The sequence below is a fragment of the Acinonyx jubatus genome, chromosome C2 (genome assembly GCF_027475565.1).
Source record: "Acinonyx jubatus isolate Ajub_Pintada_27869175 chromosome C2, VMU_Ajub_asm_v1.0, whole genome shotgun sequence".
NCBI lineage: Eukaryota > Metazoa > Chordata > Mammalia > Carnivora > Felidae > Acinonyx > Acinonyx jubatus.
Window position 1 is genome coordinate 69,898,262 of NC_069384.1, and position 27,734 is coordinate 69,925,995.

At 37.3% G+C, this 27,734-nt stretch overlaps 1 protein-coding gene across 2 annotated transcripts in view; it reads right to left on the reverse strand.

Annotated features, from left to right (window-relative positions):
- OSBPL11 (oxysterol binding protein like 11) overlaps positions 1-27,734 on the reverse strand; it is an 85,237-nt gene that overhangs the window by 29,070 nt on the left and 28,433 nt on the right. For both annotated transcript variants that reach the window (XM_053220975.1, XM_015083708.3), the window contains exons 3-8: positions 26,158-26,333; positions 25,016-25,095; positions 22,475-22,651; positions 18,448-18,649; positions 13,637-13,782; positions 8,133-8,273 (exon numbers count right to left, since the gene is read on the reverse strand). In XM_053220975.1, the coding sequence (XP_053076950.1) occupies positions 8,133-8,273; positions 13,637-13,782; positions 18,448-18,649; positions 22,475-22,651; positions 25,016-25,095; positions 26,158-26,333 (922 nt within the window). The remainder of the gene's footprint in view (positions 1-8,132; positions 8,274-13,636; positions 13,783-18,447; positions 18,650-22,474; positions 22,652-25,015; positions 25,096-26,157; positions 26,334-27,734) is intronic.

The following is a 27,734-nucleotide window of genomic DNA, read 5'->3' on the forward strand; positions in this document are numbered from 1 at the left end:
CATAGCTCTACCAACTGAGCCAGCCAGGCATCCCCCAAGAAGGGAACTTTTGCCTTTTACAAAGATGGTGTCAAAGGTAAAGAAGGAAGGCTCTGTACCTCCCAAAGCAGGGGCCAAAGCAAAGGCTCTGAAGGCCAAGAAAGCAGTGCTGAAAGGTGTTCACAGTCACAAACAAAAAAGATCCGCATGTCACCTACCTTCCAACGGACCAAGACACTATATCTCTGAAGGCAGCACAAATACCTTCAAAAGAGTGCCCCCAGGAGAAACAAGCTTGACCACTATGCCATCATCAAGTTCCCCCTAACTACCCAGTCAGCCACGAATAAAATAGAAGACAACGACACACTTGTTCACTGTGGATGTCAAGAACAACAAGCACCCGATCAAAAGGCTATGAGGAAGCTCTATGACACTGAGGAGGTCAAGGTCAATGTTTTGATCCGGTCCTAGGGAGATAAGAAGGCATATGTTCAACTGGCTCCTGACTATGGATGTTGCCAACAAAACTGGGATCACCTAAACTGAATCCAGGTGGCTAAATCTAAATTTTTTCACCAAAAAACCCACAAAAACCCACAAAAAAAAAAAAAAAAAAAGGAGGGAACTGGTGACACCTAAAGCCAGGTAACTGTAAGAAAGATAAGTTTTCTTTAGAGCAGAATTGGAGAGGCACGACAAACTGGTTCAACAAACTGAAAAAGCAATGCTGCAATATTTTCAAGAGCCCAAAGATGTTTGTATCCATTTAGCCTAGTAAGTATTCTTCTAGAAATTTAGCCTTAGGAAACAATATGAATCAAGAAAAAGAAATGCAAAAACAAAATTAAAAGCTATGCTTTTAACAGTGGTTTAGAGAACTTAAATACAGAACTTTCACCTGATGAACTACTGTATCATTTAAAAAGATGGTTATGAAGACGATACAAGGAATACAAAAGATACCAATGTTTCAGGTTCATTTCATGGTGGATTGAATATATACATCTTAACTACACTTTCTACTGAAATCCATTAAAATTATATTAAATATTTTCATATAAAGACAAACCCAGACACCAGGAAAGCAGAAAAGAGCAACAACATTTTGGGAGTTGTTAACTAGAAAGCTAGGGGTTTATAGATTCCGGAGAGGGTTCAAGAACTGGAACTGACAGCATCAGGTACCTCTGGATCCGAGGGTTAACAGGAATGCTAAAATAATGATGACTGAGTGAAATCTATGTGCAAAACAACTGGATCCTTAAATCCCCTCCCCAATTCTACAGTGTTGTTAACTGTTCTTCCTGCACCTCAGCCAAGGTCTGGAAGTTTAGTCTCTCCAGAATGAAACAAGGTGGCTTATTCTCTAGTTTGGGGAACACCAGGAGCTTCCAAGAGAACGGATACCATACTGATAAAAGGGGTAGGAAGGAACCCTATATGAATTAAATGTTAGATGCTGAGATCCTCTCCCACCTAGTCCTCTTCTCTTCCACACTCCTAGTTGCTCTGCCCACCAACCAGGAGATCAGAAGAATGCTTTCACTAACCCTAGAGGGAAAAATCTAATGATGCTAACACTAGGTTCCCCAGCAAATCCAGATTACTTGACGCTGAAAAGCATAGGCTCCACCTATACATTCGAAACTTAAAATCAGGTTTTTAGCTTCCCTACACTTAATCGTGAACAGAAATCCAAGAAATTCCAGATCTCTGAGAAAGTCTCTAACTAAGAATACAAAGACCAAGATAAAGAAACAGACTTGGAAGAAACAGAAACCTCTCTGAAGGGAGAGGGGGAAACCTTAAAAATAATGATTAATATCGTCAGAGACTTGAAAAGATATCAGATACATGAAACAAGGATGCTTTTTGAAAAACAAAATTCAAAAATTTTAAAACATGGTAACAAAAATTAAAAATCAAGAGAAGTTTCAAGGGCGCCTGAGTGGCTCAGTCTTAAGGTTAAGCATCTGACTTCGGCTCAGGTCATGATCTCACGGCTCACGAATTCAAGCCCTGCATCGGGCTCTGTGGTAACAGCTCAGAGCCTGGAGCCTGCTTTGGATTCTGTGTCTTCCTCTCTCTCTGATCCTCCCCCACTCACGCTCTGTCTGTCTCTAAGATGAATAAACATTAAAAAAAAAAAAAAGATTTCAGAGAGAACAGGAATGGAGAAGACAAAGTCATCACTGAAAAAATTCAAGGAAATTTTAGAGAACTGAAATATATGAGTTGTCATACTGCAAAGGCTCACCAAATGCCCAGAGATGATGGATAAAAAGACTCCTATATCAAGACATGTCACTGTGAAATTTCAGACTTCTAGGGACAAGGGAAAGATTCTAAATTTCAGATAGAAAAACAAACAAAACAAGTTACATAAGATGACAAACTGGAATGACTTCAGTCTTTTTACCAGAATCCTGTAGCAAGGAGGCAATATTCTAAAGGAAAATTAGTTGCAAGTTAGAAATTCTATATAAACTCACAATCAAATATGAGGGCAAAATAAAGACATTTCAAACATACATTTTCACACTTTGCCTCCCACAGACCTTTCTCTGAGGTAAAAGGAAGATGTGCTTCACTAAAATGAGAGGCAACTCGGAGCGCCTGGGTGGCGCAGTCGGTTAAGCGTCCGACTTCAGCCAGGTCACGATCTCGCGGTCCAGGAGTTCGAGCCCCGCGTCAGGCTCTGGGCTGATGGCTCAGAGCCTGGAGCCTGTTTCTGATTCTGTGTCTCCCTCTCTCTCTGCCCCTCCCCCGTTCATGCTCTGTCTCTCTCTGTCCCAAAAATAAATCAACGTTGAAAAAAAAAATTAAAAAAAAATAAAATAAAATAAAATGAGAGGCAACCAAACAAGAAGGAATACAGGAAATAGACCTAGCACAGGAGGACAATGAAAGGACATCCCAGGAAGAAAGCTGTACAGCAGACACAGGGAAACTGGTCCACATCAGAGTGGTGTGATTCAAGAGACAGACATATGGAAGACTGTTATCAACGTGCTCCATGCTGCCACTGTCACCAACTTTTGAAACCTGAGGACAGAATGAATGCTCTAGGGAAACTGGTCCCATCTGCATCTGTATTTGGCTTGCGGTGGGCATCTGCTGAAGTACCAACTCTCCTTTTCATGCCCTCCTGTCTGGATTGGCTGAAGATATTCATTTCACCCAAAGACATGTTCTGGCTACAATCTACCTCTGAGAGTTGGAGGTGGGTCACAGTGGATGACCCTTGTTTAGCAGTGGAAAACACTGAGCAGATTCTTCCCTCTGCCCACATTTCTGCTGAATGTCCAGTATCTGGCTCATACCAAATGCTTTAACTCTGTGAGCCATATATTTCACAGGACTTACTCAGAACTTTGCCTTCTCATTTCTTCATAAAGGGCTCTTCTAAAATTTCTCAATAACTTATAAGAAGCCAGGGACTCTGTTTACCTTATCCTCTCCTGGGAGCCCTCTCCTATGAATGGGAAAGAGCCCTCATATAGCTAAGCTTGTGCTGGCTACTCATTTTTTCCTAAATTAAATAACATTGTTATGGGATACTTTTACAGGTGGTAAAACTATAAAAAAAAAAATAGGGAGATGATTAATATGAAAGTCAAGTAAGTGGCTACATCTAGGAAACAGTAGGGGACTACAATTAGGAAGGGCCCTCCAAGAGCTTCCAAGTTTTGGCCATTCCACAACCTGTTATCTGAGACGTGAGTACATATGTATTCATTTCACTATTGTCCTTTGAACTGTCCTTTATACCCACAAAAGATTATTTGTATATTTCACAAAGAGAGTATTAACTGAAAAAAGGAAATGTAACAAAATTGGAAATAAACTACATATATGAAGAAAGATTGGAAGGGATTCTAAAAACTTAGTGTTGTGTTGTTAGGGTGATAAAATCATAAGAGATTTTTTTTTCCTTTATTTTCCAAAATTTTCTGTAAATTGTATAATTATACCGAATTCATAATATTATTTAAAAAGGAACAAAATGAACAGTTATTACTTATTCACAACATGCAGACTTGGACCCACATGTTGCTATAGTCCCAGCACCTACCACAGTGTCTGAATATAAAGGGGGCTCAAAAAATATTTGTTCTATCAGTGTTATTGTTAGAAAGAAGGTGGTAGATGTGACTATAGTTTAGACACCACATTTTTAAATGTTGCTCAAAAATACCATTCTTTTCAATGTTATGTGAATGTTCGTAATTCATAGTTGGTTAATGTTAATGATTTTATATATAAATGCTATGTATATGTATTTATATCTTTAATTAACAAGGAACAAGTGTGGGGAAACAATATTATATATAGTTATCATGTATAGTTATCATGCTTAGAGCTTTAGCATCTGGATTATTACCACAGCACATTCTTTTCAAATGTTCTTATCCTCATAAACCCCTATACTGTTCTTACACCTTACAAACCTAAATCTACTAAGGGACAGCAAACACCAAGAATAACCAAACAAACCTTTCATATCATTATGCATTAAAAAATATTTTTTTAAGTTTATTTATTTTGAGAGAGAGAGCACAAGCAGAGGAGGGACAGAGACAGAGAGGGGAGAGAGAGAATCCCAAGCAGGCTCTGCACTGTCAGCACAGAGCCCAATGTGGGGCTCAAACTCATGAACCGTGAGATCGTGATCTGAGCTGAAGGTAGACACTTAACTGTCCAAGCCACCCAGGTGCCCCTCATTATGCATTCTAACTGATTTTACAACTAATAGTCTTTTTTAAAGCACTAAAATGAAAATATTTCCAGAATAGAAAAGATACCCAGATGAAATATTAAGGTTAGATGAAAGAAGAAAGGTTAATGAGTTTCTTTAATAATTCCTAAAATGTTTGGGGCGCCTGGGTGGCTCAGTCGGTTGGGCATCCGACTTCGGCTCAAGTCACGATCTCGCAGTCTGTGAGTTTGAGCCCCGCGTCGGGCTCTGGGCTGATGGCTCAGAGCCTGGGGCCTGCTTCCGATTCTGTGTCTCCCTCTCTCTCTGCCCCTCCCCCGTTCATGCTCTGTCTCTGTCTCAAAAATAAATAAATGTTAAAAAAAAAAAAATTTAATAAAAAAAAATAATTCCTAAAATGTTTGCTTCTTGGGTTTTTAATTCAATCCACTTCTTTTTAAACTTTCCTGTAATCACTACAAGTCTAAGTAAAGAAAAAAATGTTTTGATTTTGAGATGCTTCAAAGTAAATGCTAAAGGCAAAATACTTTCTATTTAAGTTAGATTTTAAGTTACTTTTTTGTTGTTTTTTGTTTTTAAATTTTTTTAAGTTTTTTTTTTTTTTTTGAGAGAGCACACGGGAGGGACAGAGAGAGAAGACAGAGGGGAAGAGAGAGAGAGAGAGAGAGAGAGAGAGAGAGAGAGAGAGAGAGAGAGAGAATCCTAAGCAGCACTGTGACAGTGCAGAGCTCGATGCAGGGCTTGAACCCATAAACCGTGAGATCTGGACCTAAGCCAAAATCAAGAGTCAGTGGCTGAACCGAATGAGCCACCCAGGCACCCATTTGTTTTTAGAGAGAGAAAGTGGCGCAAGCAGGGGAGAGGGGCAGAGGAAGAGAGAAAGAGAGAAAACCTTAAGCAGGCTCCATGCCCAGTGTGGAGCCTGATGCAGGTCTCAATCCCAGGACCCTGAGATCATGACCTGAGCCAAAATCAAGAGTTGGACACTCCAACTGAATGAGCCACCCAGGTGCCCCTTATTTAGGTTATTTTTTATTTTTTATTTTTTTTTAAGATTTGTTTTTAGGGGCCCCTAGGTGGCTCAGTTAGTTAGGTGTCTGACTTTGGCTCAGGTCGTTGTGATCTCACGGTTCAGGAGTTCGAGCCCCACGTCGGGCTCTGTGCTGGCAGCTCAGAGCCTGAAGCCTGCTTCAGATTCTGTGACTCCCTCTCTCTCTGCCTCTCCCTTGCTCACATTCTGTCTCTGTCTCTCAAAAAATAATTAAAAATAAAATATTTGTTTTTAATGTTTATCTATTATTTTTGAGAGAGAGAGAGGGAGAGGGAGAGAGAGGGAGGGAGAGCAAAGAGAGAAGGGGATAGAGGATCTGAAGCAGGCTCTGTGGTGGCAGCAGTGAGCCAGATGTGGGCTTGAGCCCTTGAACCACAAGATCATAACCTGAGCTGAAGTTGGATGCTCAACCTACTGAGCCACCCAGGTGCCCCTGGGTTACTTTTAATCTATACTTTCATTACCTTCAATGGCATCAAAATCCTTAATTTGAAATATAGCTCCTAAAGTCAATTCTGAAATCCCATACTAATGCATAGTGTCAGTAATAATTCAAAGTACATAATCCCGTAGTAGTAATATTTGACATATATAGGTTTTGAGTCTAATTTGCTTTTTATTTTATTTTTTATTATTTTTAGACAGAGAGGGTGCGCATGCATGTGAGAGCATAAGGGAGGGGCGGAGGGAGAGGGAGAGAGAGAATCTTAAGCAATCTCCATGCTCAGCATGGAGCTCAAGGTGGGGTTCAATCTCACAACCCTTGGATCATGACTTGAGCTGAAATCAAGAGTCAGATGCTCAGCCAACTGAGCCACCTAGGTGCCACTCTAATTTGCTTTTTATAATTTTTAAAAATGTTTTATTTTTTGAGAGAGAGAGAGAGAGAGAGAGAGAGAGAGGAGAGAGAAAGTGGGGGAGGGGCAGAGAGATGGGGACAGAGAATCTGAAGTAGGCTCTGCGCTGACAGGCTGATACAGTGAGTCCGATGTAGGGTTCAAACCCATGAACTGTGAGACCATGACCCGAGCCAAAATTGGATGCCACCCAGATGCCCTAATTTGCTTTTTAAATTAACTTCATAGATTGCTAAAACAAATGAAGACACACTAATTAGATAAACTAGAAATGGAAAAGACTGGACCAAAACTAAAAACCATAGATTAGTGTTTCTCAAACTTTAATGTATATATGAACCACATGGGGGATCTTATTAAAATGTAGATCTGGTCCTCTAAGTTTGGGGTTGGGAGCAGAGATTCTGTACTTCTAACAAGTTCTCAGGCGATGGAGATGTTACTGGTCTTCAGACAACGTTTTTTTCTAGTTTTACTAAGGTATAATTGACAAATAAAATTGTTAAGATATTTAAAGTGTACATTGTGATGATTTGATATATGAGTACATTGTCAAAGAATTTCCACATCAGTTAATTCAGACCACACTTTTAAAGTAAGCAAGGCTATGGGGTGCCTGAATGGCTCAGTCGGCTAAGTGTCTGACTTTGGATCAGGTCATGATTTCATGGTTCATGGGTTCGAGCCCCGCATTGGTCTCTGTGCTGACAGCTCAGAGCCAGGTGCCTGCTTCGGATTCTGTGTCACCCTCTGTCTCTGCCCCTCCCCTGATCACACTCTGTGTCTCTCTCTCTCTCTCTCTCTCTCAAAAATAAACATAAAAAAATTTTTTTTAAGTAAGCAAGGCTACAGACCAGAGGACTGCAAAGTATGGCCTTTGGGGGAAAATCTGGCCTGTGTTTTTATAAATAAAGTTTTGTTGGAACACAGCCATGCCCAGTCCAACATATTATCTATGGCTGCTTTCATACTATAAAGGCAGAGCTCAGTAGTTCCAACAGAGACCAGTGTCCAAATAGCTGAAAATATTTATTATCGACCCCTTTACAAAGATGTTTGTTGACCCTTGTTATAGATAACACCCAAAATGTATGATCCAAAAAGGGAAGTAAGAGTAAAGAAGAAGTGGTCAAAGCCTTTCATGGTTTTCTGCGATTACATCCTTTTCTTTCAATTTTCCAGTTCTGTATACCAATGGACCTCTGTCATTTGTACAGAAATAAGATTAGAGGTGTTTACTTGCCATATGACTTCCCGCTGTACAAGATAAGGCACATTTTTTATGAAATAAGAAATTTTGATCAAGAGACTAAGAAACCCAGTCCATAGATCTTGGGGCTATAAGTTTGAGCCCCACATCAAGTAGAAAAACTACTTAAAAAATAAAATCTTAAAAAAAAAGAGAGAGAGAGAGAGAGAGACTAAAAAACCAATTCACAAAAAATAAAAAGCCCTGACAACATTAACACTTACAAGTATAGTCCTGACCTATTGATCTCCACAGCCAGTTTACCCCATTACTTACTCTTGTTAAGTCCATGCCCAGCTTAAGCTGTGACAACAGATGTAGGATAACACTACGTTGCTCTTCCACAGCTCCCAGGTCATCCTCCTTGTTGTCACATGTATCCTCTACCTCATCATCTGCATTTATTTCTTCAGGTTCCTTGATGTAAAACAAGGCAAAAGTCTAACGTTATAAGTGCTTATTAATATCCATGAAGAATAAAAGTCTCTTTCTGTCACTGTTTTTTTTTTTGTGCAAGAAGACTCTTGTGTTTTCTTTCTTTTCAAAAGAGAAATTGGATTAAGCAGCAAGCTTTGCACACAACAGATAGAAATGCTAATTAAAGGACAGAATTCACAGCCACACTAAAAAAAAATAAATAAAAGTGTACGTCAAACTTGAAAGCATTTATATTCGGCCTAAATGAATCTGAGAACAAGCAAAAATCTTTCTAAAAATATAACTTCATCACTTAGCCATGGAATAGATTTCATTCAATAAGCCCATTATCGTTTATATTAAACATAATGTGGTTTTGCCACAAAAATAATATATGAGATACATATATTTTATAAACACTCTTTCTCAAAAAGAGTGAAGAATGTCTCATCTGAATCTCAGGCTTTGCAAGCTTGGACCACCTGTTTGGGGGCACTACCACTACCTATAATTTAAGTTGAAGATGCTTTGAGAATAAAATATTTGCCCTTTTTTAAAGCTAAAATTATACAAGTAAAATTGAAAAGTGACTGTACATGTCAAGTCTGACTACTATAATGTATCTTTCCATATTCATTCATTCTTGGAATTGTCAGGAAGAAACTTGGGGGCTGAAGAGAATCCTACGTCAGGTATAGAAACCTTACAGTTATTCATGCAGTCTTAATGCCACAAAAGGTTCTCTGCACAGCTCTTCAATCACTCAATCAACCTCTTGAAAAACTGAAAATGTTTACTTTCATTTCAATAGGGTCTTAGTTTCAGATAATCATTTAAGAGAAACTGAATTTCTTATTCCTATTTAAACAATACGTAATAGTTTCAAATTCCAAGATTCTACAGAATCTTATCATGTTCATTTCTCATGTTTATGTGGGGAGGGGCAGTTCCCATCTCTCTCAGTGGTACCTCTTTTTAGTACCTTTGTGCAAGACAGCTTTGATATTATAGGTTTTAAGTTACGAAGATTTGTAAAAGAATATGATTTTTAAAGAATTTTTTAAAATGTTTTATTTATTTTTGACAGAGAGACAGAGCATGAGCGGGGGAGGGGCAGAGAAAGAGGGATACACAGAATCCGAAGCAGGCTTAAACTCACAGACCGTGAGATCATGACCTGAGCCGAAGTCGGATGCTCAACCGACTGAGCCACCCAGGCACCCCGAAAAAGAATATGATTTTGATAATGTCTCAAGCCTTTAATTTTCTCTTCATATAATCAAATCCTATTAAATAAGAAGCCCATCTGTCCTCTGTAGCTAGGCAAAAACCAATCTTAATCAGGCATAAAATCAAGAACTTAATGTTCTCAGATGTTAAAAATTATTAAAAACAAAATACAAAACATAGCAACAGAATTAAAGAATAATGGGTTTCTGGCCATTCTTTTGCCTTTGTTTTTCTCCTTTTTCCTCTTCCCTTTTACCAAGGAAATCTATCAGCTCAAATTCTGATAATTCAATTAAAAGTCTAGTTCATTCATGTTAAGACCACACAGACAACTACTGTTTGTATATTTCAGAATTACTTCTTTTACAACCTTAAGGAGAGATCCCAAAGGCTTTCTAAATTCCCCTTTACAATGGCTAGTAAGTCTGTCAGGAAGTACTTCCTGTTGTCTATCCTAAAATCAGTTGCAAAATATAGTCTAATGAAGTTTAAGTACACTTAGGAAAGTTTATTCAGTATACAACGGGGAAAAGTTGATCATCCACGTCTCTACATATGGACACCAAATATAATTACTAATTTGAGAAATGTTGAGAAAAACTTTATTAGGTCTTGATTAAATAATGTTCTCCAACCCTCTGAAGAGGTACCATTACGTTTAGGGTCAGAACCTAGGACACAGAATAATAATGCAAACATAATCTTAACATTACTATATATTACAAAGTTGACATTGTGTTTTGGAACCTCTGCCAATGAAAATAATATTAAAGAAATAAAACATAATCTGGTAGAAAATCTATTTAAAAGAGTACAGTTTTTATTGTTTTTATAAAAATAGTCATATTCATTGGAATAGAAAAAAGAGGAATTCTATTAATTAATTGTTGATTCTAAATCTTGGTGTGAATGGCAGAATTTGGAACTCTCCTTTGTTCTTGAAATGTCTCTTCTTAGAGATCATCATGCCTTTCTTAAAGAAAAGCTTAGGGGCACCTGGGTGGCTCAGTCAGTTGAGTGCCTGACTCTTGATTTCCGCTCAGGTCATATCTCACAGTTCATGAGACGGAACCCCACGCTGGGCTCTGTGCTGACAGTGCAGAGTCTACTTAAGATTCTCTCTCTCCCTCCCTCTCTGCCCCTCCCCCATTCTCTCTCTCCCTCTCTCTCCCCCCTTTCTCTCAAAATAAATAAATAAACATAAAAAAAGAAAAGAAACGCTTAAGAGAAAAGCTTTACCAAAATTCAAATGAATGTGCTCAAATGTGTAAAATCCCTACAAACGCAGAACGGTTTGCAGACAGTGGCAAGAGCTACTAAGTTTCTAGGAATTCATAATATTTGGAGACTGCATAGCAAAGGGAAACCCCAATATTCCACAAAAGTCTTATTAACCCCATCTTTGTCCTTCTGACTTCTGACTTGGGCACAAAGGAACTGTGGGCTTCATTCTGGCTTCACCAGGGTTTATTTCTTCCATCACACGACAGCAAAATTTCCACTACCATATGTCTGCCTCCAGCTTGCATTAACACTCATATTTCAAAGAAGGCATGTATGAAATTTTTAGATAATGCAGGTCTATTCTGGTATGCTTGAGTCTAGTGTCTTGTGTAATTAAAAATAATATCTATGCACTTATTTTTTTTCTACTTACACTAGGTGATATATCTGGTCTACTCACTATTTCAAAAGATTTGGAAATATAGCAATGCTCTCCTGCCCACCTTTGAGTCCCATCTTTAACTTATGCCTCTATCCTGATCCCCAACATGCTTTGTATTCTCATTGAGAAGAATGAATATGTTGTACTAAAGGACTTATAGTTTCTAATTTTCACTTACAAATTATATCTCTAGTCCTGATTTCTCTCCAAAGCTTTGGTTTCATTATTTTTAACTGCTTTTTATATATGTTTAAATCATATATCCTTCTCTTACATAAAATTCAACATGTTCAGGGGCACCTGGCTCACTCAGTCAATAGAGCCTGCAACTCTTGATCTTGGGGTTTTGAGTTCATGCCCCACACTGGGGGGCATAGGGATTACTTAAAAATAAAATCTTTACAAATTCAACATGTTCATAAACCATACCAAACCTTTTCTCTCAAAAGACTCTTCCTAGTTCTCCTAACTTTGTGAATGGCACCACAATTCTATCTAGTCATATAGGCTCACAAACTTGGGAGTCATTCTTCATCCAACCCTACATCCAGTCAATCCCAAGTCCAGCTGATTTTCGTTTGAAATGCACATTACCTATTCATTTGTCTTCATTTCTACTTCCATAGCCTTCTATTCACACTTCAATTCTAGATCATTACCATATACCAATCTTCTTAAACATATCCCATGCTCATGATTTTTATCATCTATTACATTAAGACGATTCTCCTGCATGATTTTTATGTTCCTTGGAGGTACAGCTTACACTGTATTCTATGGAATAGTGGCTCTAGGGATTATCACTCCCCAGAGAATGCAACATGAATGGCCATCTGGATTTGTAAAATCCAACCACCCTGTGACCATTTTCCATAAACCAGGTGCTCTGCTAAATTCATTTTATGTTCATAACAATCTTATATTAACATTCCTGACTTACAGATGAGAAAATTGAAGCTAAGTGGTTAATTATTAGCCCACATGTCAACGATAAGACGTGATTTTAAAACCATCAGGCAAGTTTTTACCACAATAAGCATATATGCTTTAGTATCCCTGCTCCTGTTATTCCTCCATCTCAAGATCCCCTACTACTCCTCTTCTCTTCAAATCCTTTCTTCTTTGAAAGCCTGATTCCAATTCTACTTTCTCTCCAAAGCATTCCCCTCCACTCTATTCAATACACTTCTCTTCTTTCTCTGAATGCCCACATCACAACAGCTTAAACCATATCAAGTAAGATAGGGGAAAACATGCTGCTTCATGTTCTCCTCTCCTTGTTTCATGTCTATATGTAATTGTGACTCCAAGTAGATTATAAATCTCTTCAGTGAAAGAACTATGTTTTCAATTTTTTGTGTCTCCTCTTAATTCCTAACTAGACTTGTCATACACTAGATAGCTTAATAAAGACTAAAACTGCTTTGACTCTAGAAATGGTCAAATAGCACTCCATACTTTTTTTCTTCTCTCTTGCCTACACTGTTGCCATTGCCCACTTCGTTAAGCCAAGGCTGTGGCCAGTTTTGGAAGTTTCTGTGTCATGTTCTTCTTTTAAGAAGAATTTGCTTGTATATAAATAACCAAAAGCTGTGCATTACTCTTAACTCAGTAATTCTACTTGGGAATATAACCTAAAGAAATAACCTAAATAAAGAGGGAAAAAAAAGTAGACAAGATGATTTAGTGCTATTTACAGTAACAAAAAATAACAGAGACCTAGATATTTAATAGCCTACTTCAACCTTTAAAAATTTAATTATATAGGCCAGAAAAAAATGCTTATGGGAAGTATCAAGTAAAAAGAGCTTAAAATAAAACTATCTATGTAATTATCATGACCATAAAAATACCAGATGTGAACACAAAAGGCAAAAAGACCAATATGATTTGTTACAGTGGTGGAATTATGACTAGAATATATTCTTTAGCTTCTGAGAAATGTGGAATGAAAAATACTTTATCAAAATATTATAAAACCCTGGGACTGTGCTATTTTGAGTAACACTTGAAAAAAATTGGTCTGGCAACGTGCTTACAACAAAAACACTTAATAGTAAACTTTTATACTTGTAAACTTAATAGTAAGCATCCAGTAAATAATGTTAAATTAAGATAACGAGGTAAGAAATGTAACAGAGAAATATTGTACAAATAATAAAAGTTATTACCTAGAAAAATGAAAACATGCAAATCGCAATTTTAAAATACATTTTTAATCAAGCAAAAGTGAGCCCCAACTAAAAAAGGCACATAATTTAACCTGCAAAACACAACATGTACAAGTATTATACAACAGACCTCTTTAAAGCCAATGCAATTTACAGTAGAAGAACAATATCTAGAGTCTGCAAGAATGCTGCTCTGGTGTTAGGGTGACTTGTACGCCCTGACAAAGAAAAGAGACTTGAACCTTTTCAGTGATTCCTAGTTTTTACATCAAAACCGTATTTTCACATTACCTTACCCTTGCTAATGGTCCAGATTCGTCAACACACTGTTCTTCTGGGACTGCCACTGGTTTACTTTGCTCAGTTGCAAAAGGCTGGTCAGCTCCATTTTTATAGTGGTTTGATAAAGGTATCTTTGGTTCTAACCACTCGATTGTCGTTCCTGATGAAGTAAGAGAAAACTTTCGCTGAAACTTGCTCATAATCTGGAAAGTTCAGCAGATGTGGATTTTATTAAACGATTTTGTTTTGAGCCCACAAGACTAAAAGCAATTCAAGCTGTTAAGACACTCCGCAAAACGGCCACTTGTATCTCATTAGCATGAGCACCATGATTGGGTATTTTACCACAGAGCAGCTTGCAACTTGAAATCATATACCTTTTAAAAGAATCAACCCTGAATAGGACTGAACAACTTCTTGGGCAAATCTGGAAACCATAATGTATTCCCACCTTTCATAGTTGATTTGTTACCCTTTCTGTAAAAATACCTAACTGCATTAGGATTTAAGGAGTCACAATTACAGGAGGAGCCTGGAAGCATGCAACAGTAAAATTTTCTTCATTTTGGGACTGAATCTTATTCTCAGTAGCAATTTTCTAACCATTCAAGATAACCACCTTGAGCTAATATAACTGCAAATATATGTCCATTCCTCTTTTTTTCAATCATATAAAAAAGGTCCATATACTTTTAAACTGAAAGGCTCTTCTACTGAATAAATAATAGGTGACCTAGTGAAAGACAGTGGTCACATTTAGAGACCTGTCATCTTCTCAATTAATGACTCAAATGTCTCTTATTACCCTCAACTAGTATAACAAAGTGGATTCTATGCCTAATCAATAATGGAAAATGTTCCATTTGATTTCAGAGGCTGATCTAGGTTTCACAGAAGCTTGATTATTAGAGTCCTACAGTAAGGGATGCTCAGACTACCACAGCAGAAATTACAAACGTGAGGGAATTTACTTGAAATGCCAGACTTCAGTACAGGGATAAATTATGAAGTACCTACTAGGCTACTAGAGCATCCTGCCTTGCCACTCAGTTGTCTCATTTGGCACTGGGGGTGGGTATTCATGATTGGGGGAATGCCCTGGGTAAGTTCTAGGGGCCAGTTTAAAAATCCCAAAGAAATGAAAACATTTTGCTCCTATGTTAAAATGTTCATTCTTTTTAAAAAATGTTTATTTATTTATTTTAAGAGACAGAGACAGACAGAGAAGGAGTGCAAGCAGGGGAGGAGCAGAGAGAGAGAGAGAATCCTAAGCAGGCTCCACTCAGTGCAGAGCCTGATGCGGGGCTTGAACCCACGAACCGAGAGATCATGACCTGAGCTGAAATCAAGAGTTTGACGCTTAACTGACTGAGCCACCCAGGCACCCCTGAAATGTTTATTCTAAATATCAATATCTAGATGTCATTACTTATAAAGATAAAATGCACACAAACACTAAATATAATGGATCTGTTTTAAGAGACTGCTCAACCAGAGGTGCCTGGGTGGCTGAGTCGGTTAAGTGTCTGACATTGGCTCAGGTCATGATCCCATGGTTCATGAGTTTGAGCCCTGATACATTGGGCTCCGTGCTGAGAGTGCACAGCCTGCTTGGGATTCTCTCTCTCCCCCTCTCTCTGCCCCTCCCCCATGCTCTCTCTCTCTCTGTCCCTCTCTCTCAAAATAAAAAAAATTTAAAACAATATATATTAAAAGGGCACCTGGGTGGCTGAGTCAGTTAAGTGTCTGACTTCAGCTCAGGTCATGATCTCATGGTTCATGGGTTTGAGCCTGGCATCAGGATCTGTGCTGAGCTTAGAGCCTGAAGCCTGCTAAAGATTCTGTGTCTCCCTCTCTCCCTTCCCCTACCCCACTCATGCTCTGTCTCTGTCTCAAAAACAAATAAACATAAAAAAATTTTTTTAATAAAAATAGATATATGTTAAAGATTAAAAAAAATAACAGATTGCTCAACTGATTGGAAACCACAATACTCTTTATCAAACCAATCATCCGGTCTCAGGACCCCCCCCCAAATCAATGATCCTTATGGGACTAAACACTAATTTAAGCTTAGATTTGATTTCTTGTGTTATCTCAAAATTTGAGTGAAAAGGTAATTCAGTTTTTCTTTCCACAGTTATATTTTTATTCTCAAGTGACTAAAGAATAAATTTCTACAGACCTAATTTGAAAAACATGACCATTTACGGTAAGAAATACCAATACTAGTTAATCAATTCCACCACATATCCACAAATCCATGCTCCAAAACATAGTAATGAGAAAAACTTTTAAATATTTCTGTAAAGTTTAGTCTGTTTCATTTGTTAATTAAAAATGCAAATTTAGGGGCACCTGGGAGGCTCAGTCAGTTGAGCATCCCAACTCTCGATTTCAGCTCAGGTCATGTTCTTACGGTTCATGGGTTCAAGCCCTTCAGCTGGCTCTGTGCTGTGTCAGCATACAGCCTGCCTGGAATTCTCTCACCCTCTCTCTCTGCCCCTTCCCCACTCACTCTCTCTGTCTCTCAAAATAAATAAACTTTAAAAAAATGCAAATTTATATTGTACATGTTTCACTAATCATGAAGCAATCATTTAAAAATATAATTATGTATTAAACTACACAAATGAAATTTCTAAGGATTAAAAAAATTATATAGTATTTAATTAATCAAGGATTAAGCATCTAGTATCTAGCAGTGTGCTACTTGATGTGCTTTGCAAAAATTACATACCATCAATTGGAAATAAACTTTCATTTCCCTAACAAATTATTATTACCAACACTAGAATTAAACCAAATTTCATAGCTCAAGGTAACTCATCCCATGTTCAACACAGAACAGTTAAGTAAACCAAAGATCTATCCCTTCAAAGGAACATAATGCAGCCAATAAAAATTATATTTACCAAAAGCATAACATAAATTGGAAAATATACTTGATATTAAGTGAAAAGTATAAGATAAAAATATATTTTTTCTAATAAAAATGGGGTAAAACAAAAACTAAGAAGGAAAGAAAACTTGGTGGGGTATGCACTAATATTAACAGTAGCAGTTTCTGGTTGGTAGGATAATGCAGGATTTGTTTCTTTTTTTCAATTGTATAATAGTTCCTAAAATTTTTTACAATGAGTGTCTGTTGCTCTACTATAGGAGAAAATTTTCATTGGACTTCTTACAATTCTTCCAAGGCCCCAGTGCATGTTCACAATTCACAACTTAGGTATCTTATCTCTTTGGAACATCCTCGTCTCTCCCCACACCCCCTAAGCTAATTGTTTTTTTAGCTTTTCTAGGCATTTCCCAGACCTTTTTCTGTCAGAAGTATTGGTCCATTTATATATTCTCCCCAAGCATCTTGTTTCTATTATAAGCAACACTTTCCATATTACAGTTAAGTATTTACATGTTCATCCCCAAGTGAACTATGAGTTCCTTAAGGGAAACAAACATAGCTTACTGGCCTGTATAATACTGCCCTGACCTATACCTACAATTGACATTAAACATAGTTTGTTAGCTTGAAATACTGATTTAGGTGGGCATACATTTGAGAATGGAAGCTGTATTATACCCACATCAAGATCTGACTATGGTAAACTTTTTCCTGGGCAGAGACTCATTATCTTTCTAAAATATCTTTCTTTCACAAAGGGGTTAATTGGGTAAGAGAACAATAAATTGTGAACCACTAAGTTACTACTATTTATTAAAACAGTGTGATGCAGATGGAGGAGTTGGGGAGATGTTGTTAAAAGGGTACAAACTTGCAACTAGAAGATGAATAAATTCTGGAGATATAATACACACCATAGTGATTATAGTCAAAATACAGTATTACATACTTCAAAGTTGCTAAGTGACAAGATCCTAAATGTTCTCACCACAAAAAAGTATTAATTATGTGATATGATTGAGGTGTAGGCTTCAGTGGTAATCATGCTGCAATATGTATATGTATAAAATCAACATGCTGTGTACTTTAAACCTACACAATGTTATATGCCAATTATATCTCAATAAAGAAAAATGTGATTTTATTCATCTCATTTAATAGAAAACCTCATTTTTGTCCTCCCACACAGTAACATTATTTTCCCCAGTAGATTAATTCCAACAAATAAGTGCTCTCAAATGCTAGATGTACACCTTCTTTTCAAACTAAAAAGTAACTGATAGACTTTAATATCTATATCTCAGTATGGATATAATGAACTGTGGACTAAACAAAAAGTTAAGAAATGGTCCCAATATTTCTACTAAAGTCAACTGGATGAATAATGATGCCACCAATATTAACAGAAATATAGGAGATGTGGGTTTTGAGTTCAATTTTCAACATGTGGAGTTGAGGTCTCCAAAGGGATATTCAACTATACTAAACATTAGGCCTAAAACCAATTTAGATATGAAAAAGGACACAATAAGAAGACTTTCTTTAATACTAAGGTGATAAGTAAAAACCAAGAGGCTCCTTGGGCACCTGGGTGGCTCAGTTACACGCCTGGTTACACATCTGACTCAGTCTCAGCCCAGGTCATGATCTCACATTTCATGAGGTCACAGCGCGGAGCCTGCTTGGGATTCTCTCTCTCCCTCTCTTGCTGCTCTTCCCCACTTGCTCTCAAAATAAATAAATAAACATAAATAAATAAATAAATAAATAAATAAATAAATAAATAAACAAACAAACCAAGAGGCTCCCTGCTTACCTTTCTTTCTTTTTTTAGTTAAGACTTGTTAGGAATTAGAACAAATGCAATCTTTCCATGTGTAAGCCCTTAATGTGAAGCCCTACTTTTAATCTACAACTTACCTGAAGACAGTGAGCCCTTCTGATGTGATGCATGCTGTAACTGCAGAATATGAAAGCAATCGTTTAAGCAGTTCATAGTCGCCATGGAAGTAGCTTTGAGCATTAAGAGATCCTGGTCCAAGGAACTAAGATGGCCAGAAGCAGGAAGGCATTCAATTCGCCTAATTAAGTCTCTTTGTTGTCCTTCAGCATGAGACATCATCTAAGGGAAACAATAGTTCTGTGTGTCCCACTCATGATTTCTGTGTATCACATATACATACAGTTTCCATTTTAATTACCATATTCAGTTTCTGAGCCATTTTTGGCATATATTAGGCTTAGAAATCTATTTCAAATTTGGCTATTCTCAATTAGTGAGCACTTAATAGTGCAACTGTGCAAAAGATGAGGACCTTTGGCAGCCACACTTTTTCTTTGGAAGCAACAAAGCTCAAAAGCTTTGACAAACCTTTTATTAACAGTATACATTTGTACAAGCCATCAAAAAAATATTCTGGATCATCTTCAATAGCATCATTAAAAAGTAAAATTAGTTCCCAGTCTGGGCTCTTAAGCTCTTTCTTCTCAGCACCCCTAGTTAGGCTCAATCTGAACATACTTTGAAAACATGATGGTTTCCCTGCTTCCTTTTCTCTTAATCTAACTTTCTGGTCCCATTAGCCTGACTGTGGAGCAAGTGCTGTATGTATATACATATACTTTTCAGGTTAAAAGAGTTTAATACACTCTGCTTTGATCAAGAGCTCTGTACACTTTTCCTAACAGAGCTAATAGAATAACAATTCTTGATAAACAACCCAATATTTTTAAATGAAAACTGAATTTATTATGCTCAATTACTTTATTGAATGTACTATGCTTAATTACTTAATTGTGAGCAGAAGTCTCTCAGATTGCCTATCTTTTGGACACTATCTTAATTCACATTGAAATGTGGAGAGACTCAGCTTTCAGAGGCTCTGTTTCAGATGATTTTTTTTTATTTATTCATTTTGGTGGGGGGGAGGAGAGGAAGGGAGGGAATGAGTAGGGGAGGGGCAGAGAGAGGAAGAGAGACAGAATCCCAAGCAAGCTCTGCGCCATCAGTGTAAAGCCCGATGTGGGGCTTGAACTCACAAACCATGAGATCATGACTTGAGCTGAGATCAAGAGTCAGATGCTTCACCAACTGAGCCACCCAAGCACCCCCCAGATGACTTTTAATACAGTTCATCAGAGGGCTAGTTAAAGAGAGATGCAAATATCCTACCAAAGAAATCCAGTGTGCCATACATGAAATAGCCCCTGAAAACATATGTCACAGTAATGGCTCAAACATTCATTCTTATCAGAAAAAAAGGGTTTTAAGTGAAAACTGTGGATATGAAGATATCTAAATGTACACATTTATACATGCATATATATGTGTGCTTTGTGTATGTTTTGTATATAAATTTTAGGACTAACTTCCAGTAATCCAAACTTATGAATAAGTGCAACCACTATGGCCAATGTTTGGCAATATTTACTAGAGTTAAATATACAGAGTTAGGGGTACCTGGGCAGCTCAGCTGGTTAAGTGTCTGACTCTTTTTTTTTTTTTTAATTTTTTTTTTTAACGTTTATTTATTTTTGAGACAGAGAGAGACACAGCATGAAAGGGGGAGGGGCAGAGAGAGAGAGGGAGACACAGAATCAGAAGCAGGCTCCAGGCTCTGAGCCATCAGCCCAGAGCCCGACGCGGGGCTCGAACTCGCGGACCGCGAGATCGTGACCTGAGCTGAAGTCGGCCGCTTAACCGACTGAGCCACCCAGGCGCCCAAGTGTCTGACTCTTGATTTCGGCTCAGGTCATAATGTCATGGTTTGTGAGATCGAGCCCCACATGGGCTCTGTACTGACAGCGTGGAGAATGCTTGGGATTCTCTCTTGCCTTCTCTCTCTCAGAATAAATAAACTTAAAAAAACAGAGAGAGAGTTAAATAATTATAACTTATGATCGAACAATTACACTCTTATATATGTAACCAACCGATATATAGATATGTATATATATGTTCAGCCCCACCACCCAACCTTGAGGGAGGGGAGGGGCTGGAGGATGAATTAATCACCAACAGCCAATGATTCAGTTGATCATGCCTACCTAATGAAGCCTCTATAAAAAACCCAAATGGAGGAAGCTCAGAGAGCTTCTGGTTGGTGAACACTTGGAGGTACTAGGAGGGTGGAGCTTCCATGACATTTCCCCCATATCTGGCTCTACACATCTCTTATATCTGTCTGTTCCTGAGTTATTTATAGTGTTGAAATTGAATTAAATTCTAGAACACACAGCTGGTGTCCACAAAGATTAGAGAATTGCTTGGTGAGGCAGCGGGAGGCAGGGAACTCCATACATTCGATGACCAGAGTAAGTAAGTGTTACTGTATAGCATGGGACAAACACGGGAATGTTTTTTCTTTACAGAATGACTATTAGAAACTATAGATATTCACACTTGGAGATATGTGGTAGACATTTCCTAAAAATTAAATAAAATAAACCTGTTACTTCAAGAAAAGCCAACAGTATTTACTGCCAATTTTAAAATCTGAGATTTAAAATGAAAAGAATTTTGGAAAACCTTTATCTGTTACCAGAAGCTTGGCAACTTCCCAATATTGAAAGCCTTTTCTAATGAGATCAGTGAGGATGCTAATGAATAGGAATTTTTGATACTGTATAAGACAGATTAACATTTGCAAGACCTGCATAACTCTGTAAGACAGTATTTTCCAAATGACTAATGCATGATGTACAAAATCATACAGAGATTAAAGATACATTCAAAGTGCAAGACAATCCGATAGATTTTCATGTAACAGAATATGAAAAGTTCAAGGATATATATTTGATTCCACACTGCATCGAACATTTAAGAAACTACTACTGTCAAGTTTTCATGCAATACCAAAGAATAGCCATAATTATTTTATTTTATTTATTTTTTTTTAATTTAAAAAAAAAAATTTTTTTTAACGTTTATTTATTTTTGAGACCGAGAGAGACAGAGCATGAATGGGGGAGGGTCAGAGAGAGGGAGACACAGAATCTGAAACAGGCTCCAGGTTCTGAGCTGTCAGCACAGAGCCCGACGCAGGGCTCGAACTCACGGACTGCGAGATCGTGACCTGAGTCGAAGTCAGCCCCTTAACTGACTGAGCCACCCAGGTGCCCCGCCATAATTATTTTAAAAGGCTATTAAAATATTCCTCTACTTTCCAAATCACATACTTGTATGAGGCCACTCACTACACAGATATCTAAAAGCTCTACTAAATTTAAGTCAGGAATATTTAGAACCTAACAACTATATCTTTTACTAACTAAAATTATTTGGTACTCAATTTGAAAGGGGGAAATAGTGAGGCAAGGCAACATCAAGGATTTAACTATTCTATTATCGTGTATGTTTGGAATTGTCTACATATATCTTTTTTTTTTTTAAGTCACTTGTTTGGCCATATAGTCTTCACAATAGACTTAAAATCCATTTTGAGGGGCGCCTGGGTGGCTTGGTCGGTTGGGCGTCTGACTTCAGCTCAGGTCATGATCTCATGGTCCGTGAGTTCGAGCCCCGCATCGGGCTCTGTGCTGACAGCTCAGAGCCTGGAGCCTGTTTCAGATTCTGTGTCTCCCTCTCTCTCTGCTCCTCCCCTGTTCATGCTCTGTCTCTCTCTGTCTCAAAAATAAATAAACGTTAAAAAAAAGTTTAAAAAAAAAAAAAAATTTTGATCATGTTACATCAAAGGAGTCTATACTTCTATCTGAGAAATGAAAGACAGACTGCAAAATAAGAGTGTACCCAGGAAATGGTAAAGAAACGCAGGGCATCACCTATATAACCAGGGAATCTTCATGACTTAAAAATTGTCTCAGCATAGTAGACAGAAAACATTTGAGTGCCCCAGAAAACACAAACAGGATTCAATTTCTTTCGTGATAAAACCAAGCAAGTTAGATTATTTTGTGCACTTTTACTTGGACTTCAATTCATACTTACTTCTCTGACTTCCACAAGATGGTCTGGAGGTAAGTGAGCTCTTTTGTTCACTGATTGTAGTTTGGAATGTCCAACATTAAAAAAAGAAATGGCATTTTGACTTGGTCTCCTCTGGGATATAGGAGAATTACCACTAGATGCAAGTGAGAAGCTCCGTGATTTCAGAGGAGGATTATTCTATTAGACAAAACAAAACCATTCATTTTCAAAAACTTTAGGCTAACCCTCACCTAGTATATATATATATAAAATATACACACACACACACACATATATATATATGTATATATGTATATGTATGTGTATGTGTGTATATATATACACACACACACACACTTTAGGCTTACACATGAATAGTTTTAAAAGTTAAATTAACCAGAATTGACTATAAGAACATTTCTGAAAACGATAAAGTTTAAGACACCCAAAGTTTAAACATCTGACACATCCAAAAGTAAACTTATAATTTACTTAGAAAATTAATTCCAGGTTTGTACTGTCAAGAATATTTTTTCATATTTTATAAATATAGAACAAGAAACTTCTAATTTCAGATTTGTAAACACACTGATTGAAGCAAAATGTACTCAGCAATATTCAATATAATACATTTTCTAATATAGCATGCAAGTGTCTTTGGAATAAGCTAGTACTTTCTGATCACTGCCAATGATTGCAGTCTTGTAGTATGAGTAAAGCTCTTGTGATGAATTTCCTGAAGACTGGGCAGTAGGCCTAAATCACAAACAACTTTTTAAAATTTATTTATGGGAAAAAAAAAACCTGGGGAAAAAAATCTTTTTTAAGTCAAGCTATTACCCAGGTATGGAATCCTTTAACTATGCTGCCTAGATGTTACTTTTTAGAGATCTCTAACCTCGGATTTCAAGTACTGAGACCATCCTGTCCATCTTAAAAAATAAAAAATATTCCAAAGAAGATATACAAATGATCAATAAACACATGGAAAGATGTTCAACATTACTAGTCATTATGGAAATGAAATCAAAACCATAGTGAGATTCTACTTCACATATACCAAGATGCCTATTACAATAAAAAAAAAGAAGGGGGGGGCAATAACAAGTATTGGTGAGGATGTGGAAAAACTGAAACCTTCATACATTGCTGGTGAGAATGTGAAATGGTTCAGTCACTCTGAAAAAGTTTGGTGGCTCCTCAAGAAGTTAAACAGAGTACCACCACATGACCCAGTAATTCCACTGCTAAATACACATTTCACTGAAATCGTGAGTTCTCACAAAAACCTATACACAAATGTTATTCATAATGACCACAAAATGGAAACAACCCAAATGCCCACCAGCTGATGAATGGATAAACATCCTGTGGTGTATTCATAATTGGAATATTATTTGGCCATAAAAATGAATAAAATATGATACATGCAATAACATGAATGAACCTTGAAAACATTACATGTACATAAAAGACCAAAGAACAAATAGAACTGGGGATGCCTGGGTGGCTCAGTTGGTTGAGCATCCAACTCTTGATTTTGGCTCAGGTCATGATCTTATGGTTGTGAGAGATCAAGCCCCACATCAAGCTCTGTGCTAAGCATGGAGCCTGCTTGGGAGTCTCTCTCCCTCTCTTTCTGCCTCTACCACTTGTGCTCTTTTTCTCTCTCTCTAAGTAAACATTTAGAAAAAAAAAGTAAAACTGAACATACAATAAAATTTGCTTTCTTTTTTTAAAATTTTTAAAAACTTTTAAAATGTATTTATTTTTGAGAGACAGAGAAAGCAATTGGGGGGGGGGGGCAGAGGGAGAGAGAGAATCCCAAGCAGACACCCCACTGTCAGCCTGGAGCTCAACATGGGACTCAAACTCATGAACCATGAGATCATGACCTGAGCTGAAACCAAGAGGTGGCTGCTTAACCACCTGAGCCACCTGAGTGCCCAATAAAATTTGCTTTCTAACTCTAAAAAAAAATTAAGCAAAATATAAGAAGCCAGAAACAAAAAACCACATATTGTATGATTCTGTTTGTATAAAAGGCCCAGAATGGACAAATCCATAGAAACAGAAAATAGTGTTTGCCAGGGGCTTGGAAAGGGGAGAATAGGGAGTGACTGCTCATGGATATGAGTTTTTGGAGGGTGATGGGAACTAGATAGTTGCGATGGTTGCACAATCTTGTGAATATACTAAGACCAATGGAATTGCACACATTAAAGGGCAAACTGTAGGGGTGCCTGGGTGGCTCAGTCGGTTAAGCATCTGACTTTGGCTCGGGTCATGATCTCATGGTTTGTGAGTTTGAGCCCCACATCGGGCTCTATGCTGTCAGCACAGAGCCTGCTTCAGATTCTGTGTCTCCTTCTCTCTCTGCTCCTCCCCCACTCACATGTGCATGCTGTCTCTCTCTCTCAACATAAATAAACATTAAAAAAAATTCAAAGGGTAAATTTTATGGTATGTGAATAGTCCCACAATTTAAAGACATAAAAAAATACAATAGAATATTCTTTTCCCCATTTTTATGCATTAATATCATATATGAAATCCACATACCTTTCCAATAGCTTCAGTGTGATGTTGTGTACATATCTGAAGTCTGCTAACCCAATGTTGTCGCTCTTTAGCATCTGTGGCTGATAAAAAGAATCTAAAAGTTATTCACTTTTGTATTTATTTTTGGAATAATTAATTGTCTACAGCATGAAGAACAGATCACTTAAAATCAGGGATTGGCCTTACTCTCCCTAGAGCAAACATAGCAGTGAGGGAAGAAAAAGGCCCAAGCACCAACTTTGGTAGGTAACATAGTAGCTGGATGTGATGTGGATATTTCAGAAGGAGAATAAATTACATGCAACTAGACATGGATGAGATTTGACATGTCTTAAGTTTCTCATAAAAATATGCTCTGATTTAAAAAAAATAACTTTTATTAAGCATCTGATATATACTAGATATTTTTGTATCTTTTGCAGCATGCTAAGTTAGGATTACCATTGTATTTTATGTGTATTAAATAAAAAACACAAATTAAATTTATCTAAACGAAAGTTATATTTTTAAAATAAATATGAACATTTTAATAAATCCCAACTTTTGTGTATTAGTTACTAAAAACCTCAAAGAGGGCATGCAAACTAAGTCAAGAAAGGGGTTAAATATAATCCATGGAAGACATAAAAAAATATCATTTAGAGGGGTGCCTGGGTGGCTCAGTCAGTTATGCATCTGACTTCAGCTCAGGTCATGATCTCATGGTTTGTGAGTGAGTTCGAGCCCCATATTGGGCTCTGCAGTGACAGTGCAGAGCCTGCTTGGAATCCTCTCTCTCCCTCTCTCTCTCTGCCCCTGTTGTGCTCATGCTCTCTCTGTCAAAATAAATAAATAAACTTAAAAAACTATATCATTTAGAGAAGCCTATGTTTTTAGATTTTTCAGTAATCAGGGTTTTACGCACACAAATATTTTACAGGAGCCAATCGTAAACACACTTGTTCATTGTGCCACTTGAAAAAAGTTATTTATTAAAAGAGATTTCACAAATTCTTGTAGCAATTCTAAGATTTCGGATATTATACCTACATCATTGATGAGAGTGGTTTCTGTTCCCAAAACCCAAATGAAAGCAGGGAAGTACATCAACTTCTCAAGGGAAGAAGAAAATCACACTATTAACTCTCATATCTCGATCATACCTCTGAGTTTATACTGTTCCCCACTGGCAGCATTTACAGTGAAAGTGTGAGAGTCCTCATCACTAGGTGATATTACAGCTCCTGCAAGCTGCAAAGTACCTCTGGGTTTTTGATTTCTAGACTGTTCATTCACAAAGTACTCCAATAACCCAGCTTCATTGTTTAAAACAAAAAACCTGTAATGAAAAAAAAAAGTCATAATTTTTAAAAATTCTCCTTGTCAAACTAAAGCAAAATAAATTTCAATCACTACGCTTTGGAGTTTTTGCTATTAAAAAAATAAAATTCAAAAGCAGTTCAAGAAGCACTTGGAAACACTTGGTTGAATTTCCTAGCAATAAGCTTACTGAAAAATTGAATGAGTTTAATAAATGATATAAAATTAGGGCACCTGGATGGCTCAATAGGGTTAAACATCCGACTTTGGCTCTGGTCATGATCTCGGGATTCATGGGTTCAAGCCCCACATTGGGCTCTGTGCTGACAGTTAGGAGCCTGGAGCTTGTTTCAGATTCCATGTCTCCCTCTCTTTCTGCCCTCCCCCTCGCACTCTCTCTCTCTCTAAAATAAACATTAAAAAATTTTTAATAATAAAATGAATGAATGAATGAATGAAGGTATAAAACCTTCAACGGAGGGAGAGGCATTTAATAGGGAAGAGGCATACCAGATTATGCAAAAGGAAACAAAAGATAGAGTACCCTTTCAGAGGAAGATTTTACTCCAGAATTCATTAATGGGGAAGGTACACTGCCCAAAGACAAATGGTAGTGAGAATTTTTATTTAAAATTCACTGGAGAGGCACTTGGGTGGCTCAGCTGGTTAAGCATCTGACTTTGGCTCAGATCATGATCTCACAGTTTGTGAGTTCAAGCCCCAAATTCGGCTCTCTGCTGTCAATGCGGAGCCTGCTTCGAATCCTCTGTCTCCCTCTCCCTCTGCCTCTTTCTCTCAAAAATAAAGAAACATTTAAAAAAAGAATTCACTGCAAACAAATCAAAATATGAACTCTGAGGATAACTAAAGGCTGGGTAAGAAAATGAATCTGATTTAAGATTTAATCAGTGAAATACACAATGAGAATAATGTCAGGGTAGAAAGATTTTGTGAGTGTATCATGAAATAGGTCACAACTTAAGACTACTTATCCTGTTTAAAAATGTAAAAGCTGCAACTGGAGATGCAGAAGCATAAGGAACTTGAAACTAAATGATGAAATACTGATACACTTTGGAAAAGAATTTGATGTTCTGATTTGGTTCCAGATTAACTACTTTAGGAAATATATTAATTCAGATTCCAATTTAAGTAATACAATAGTTCTTTTTTTTTTAATCTAAAAAGTTTTAATTAAAAAAATTAATGTTTGTGTTCAGAGCAGTTTGGCATTCTACCGGTTACTGTATTCCATTAACACTAGACAATGTGATCCAGTTCAAGGTCCTAGAAGACACTGTCTTAAGCAACAGGCAACCATATCAACCATATCAAACTGGGAGAAAATGAATCAGCCTTCTATTCAAGGAAAGAAAAACTGCTCAGAAGCAAGCAAAAGTTGAAAGTGGTTGCCTGAGAT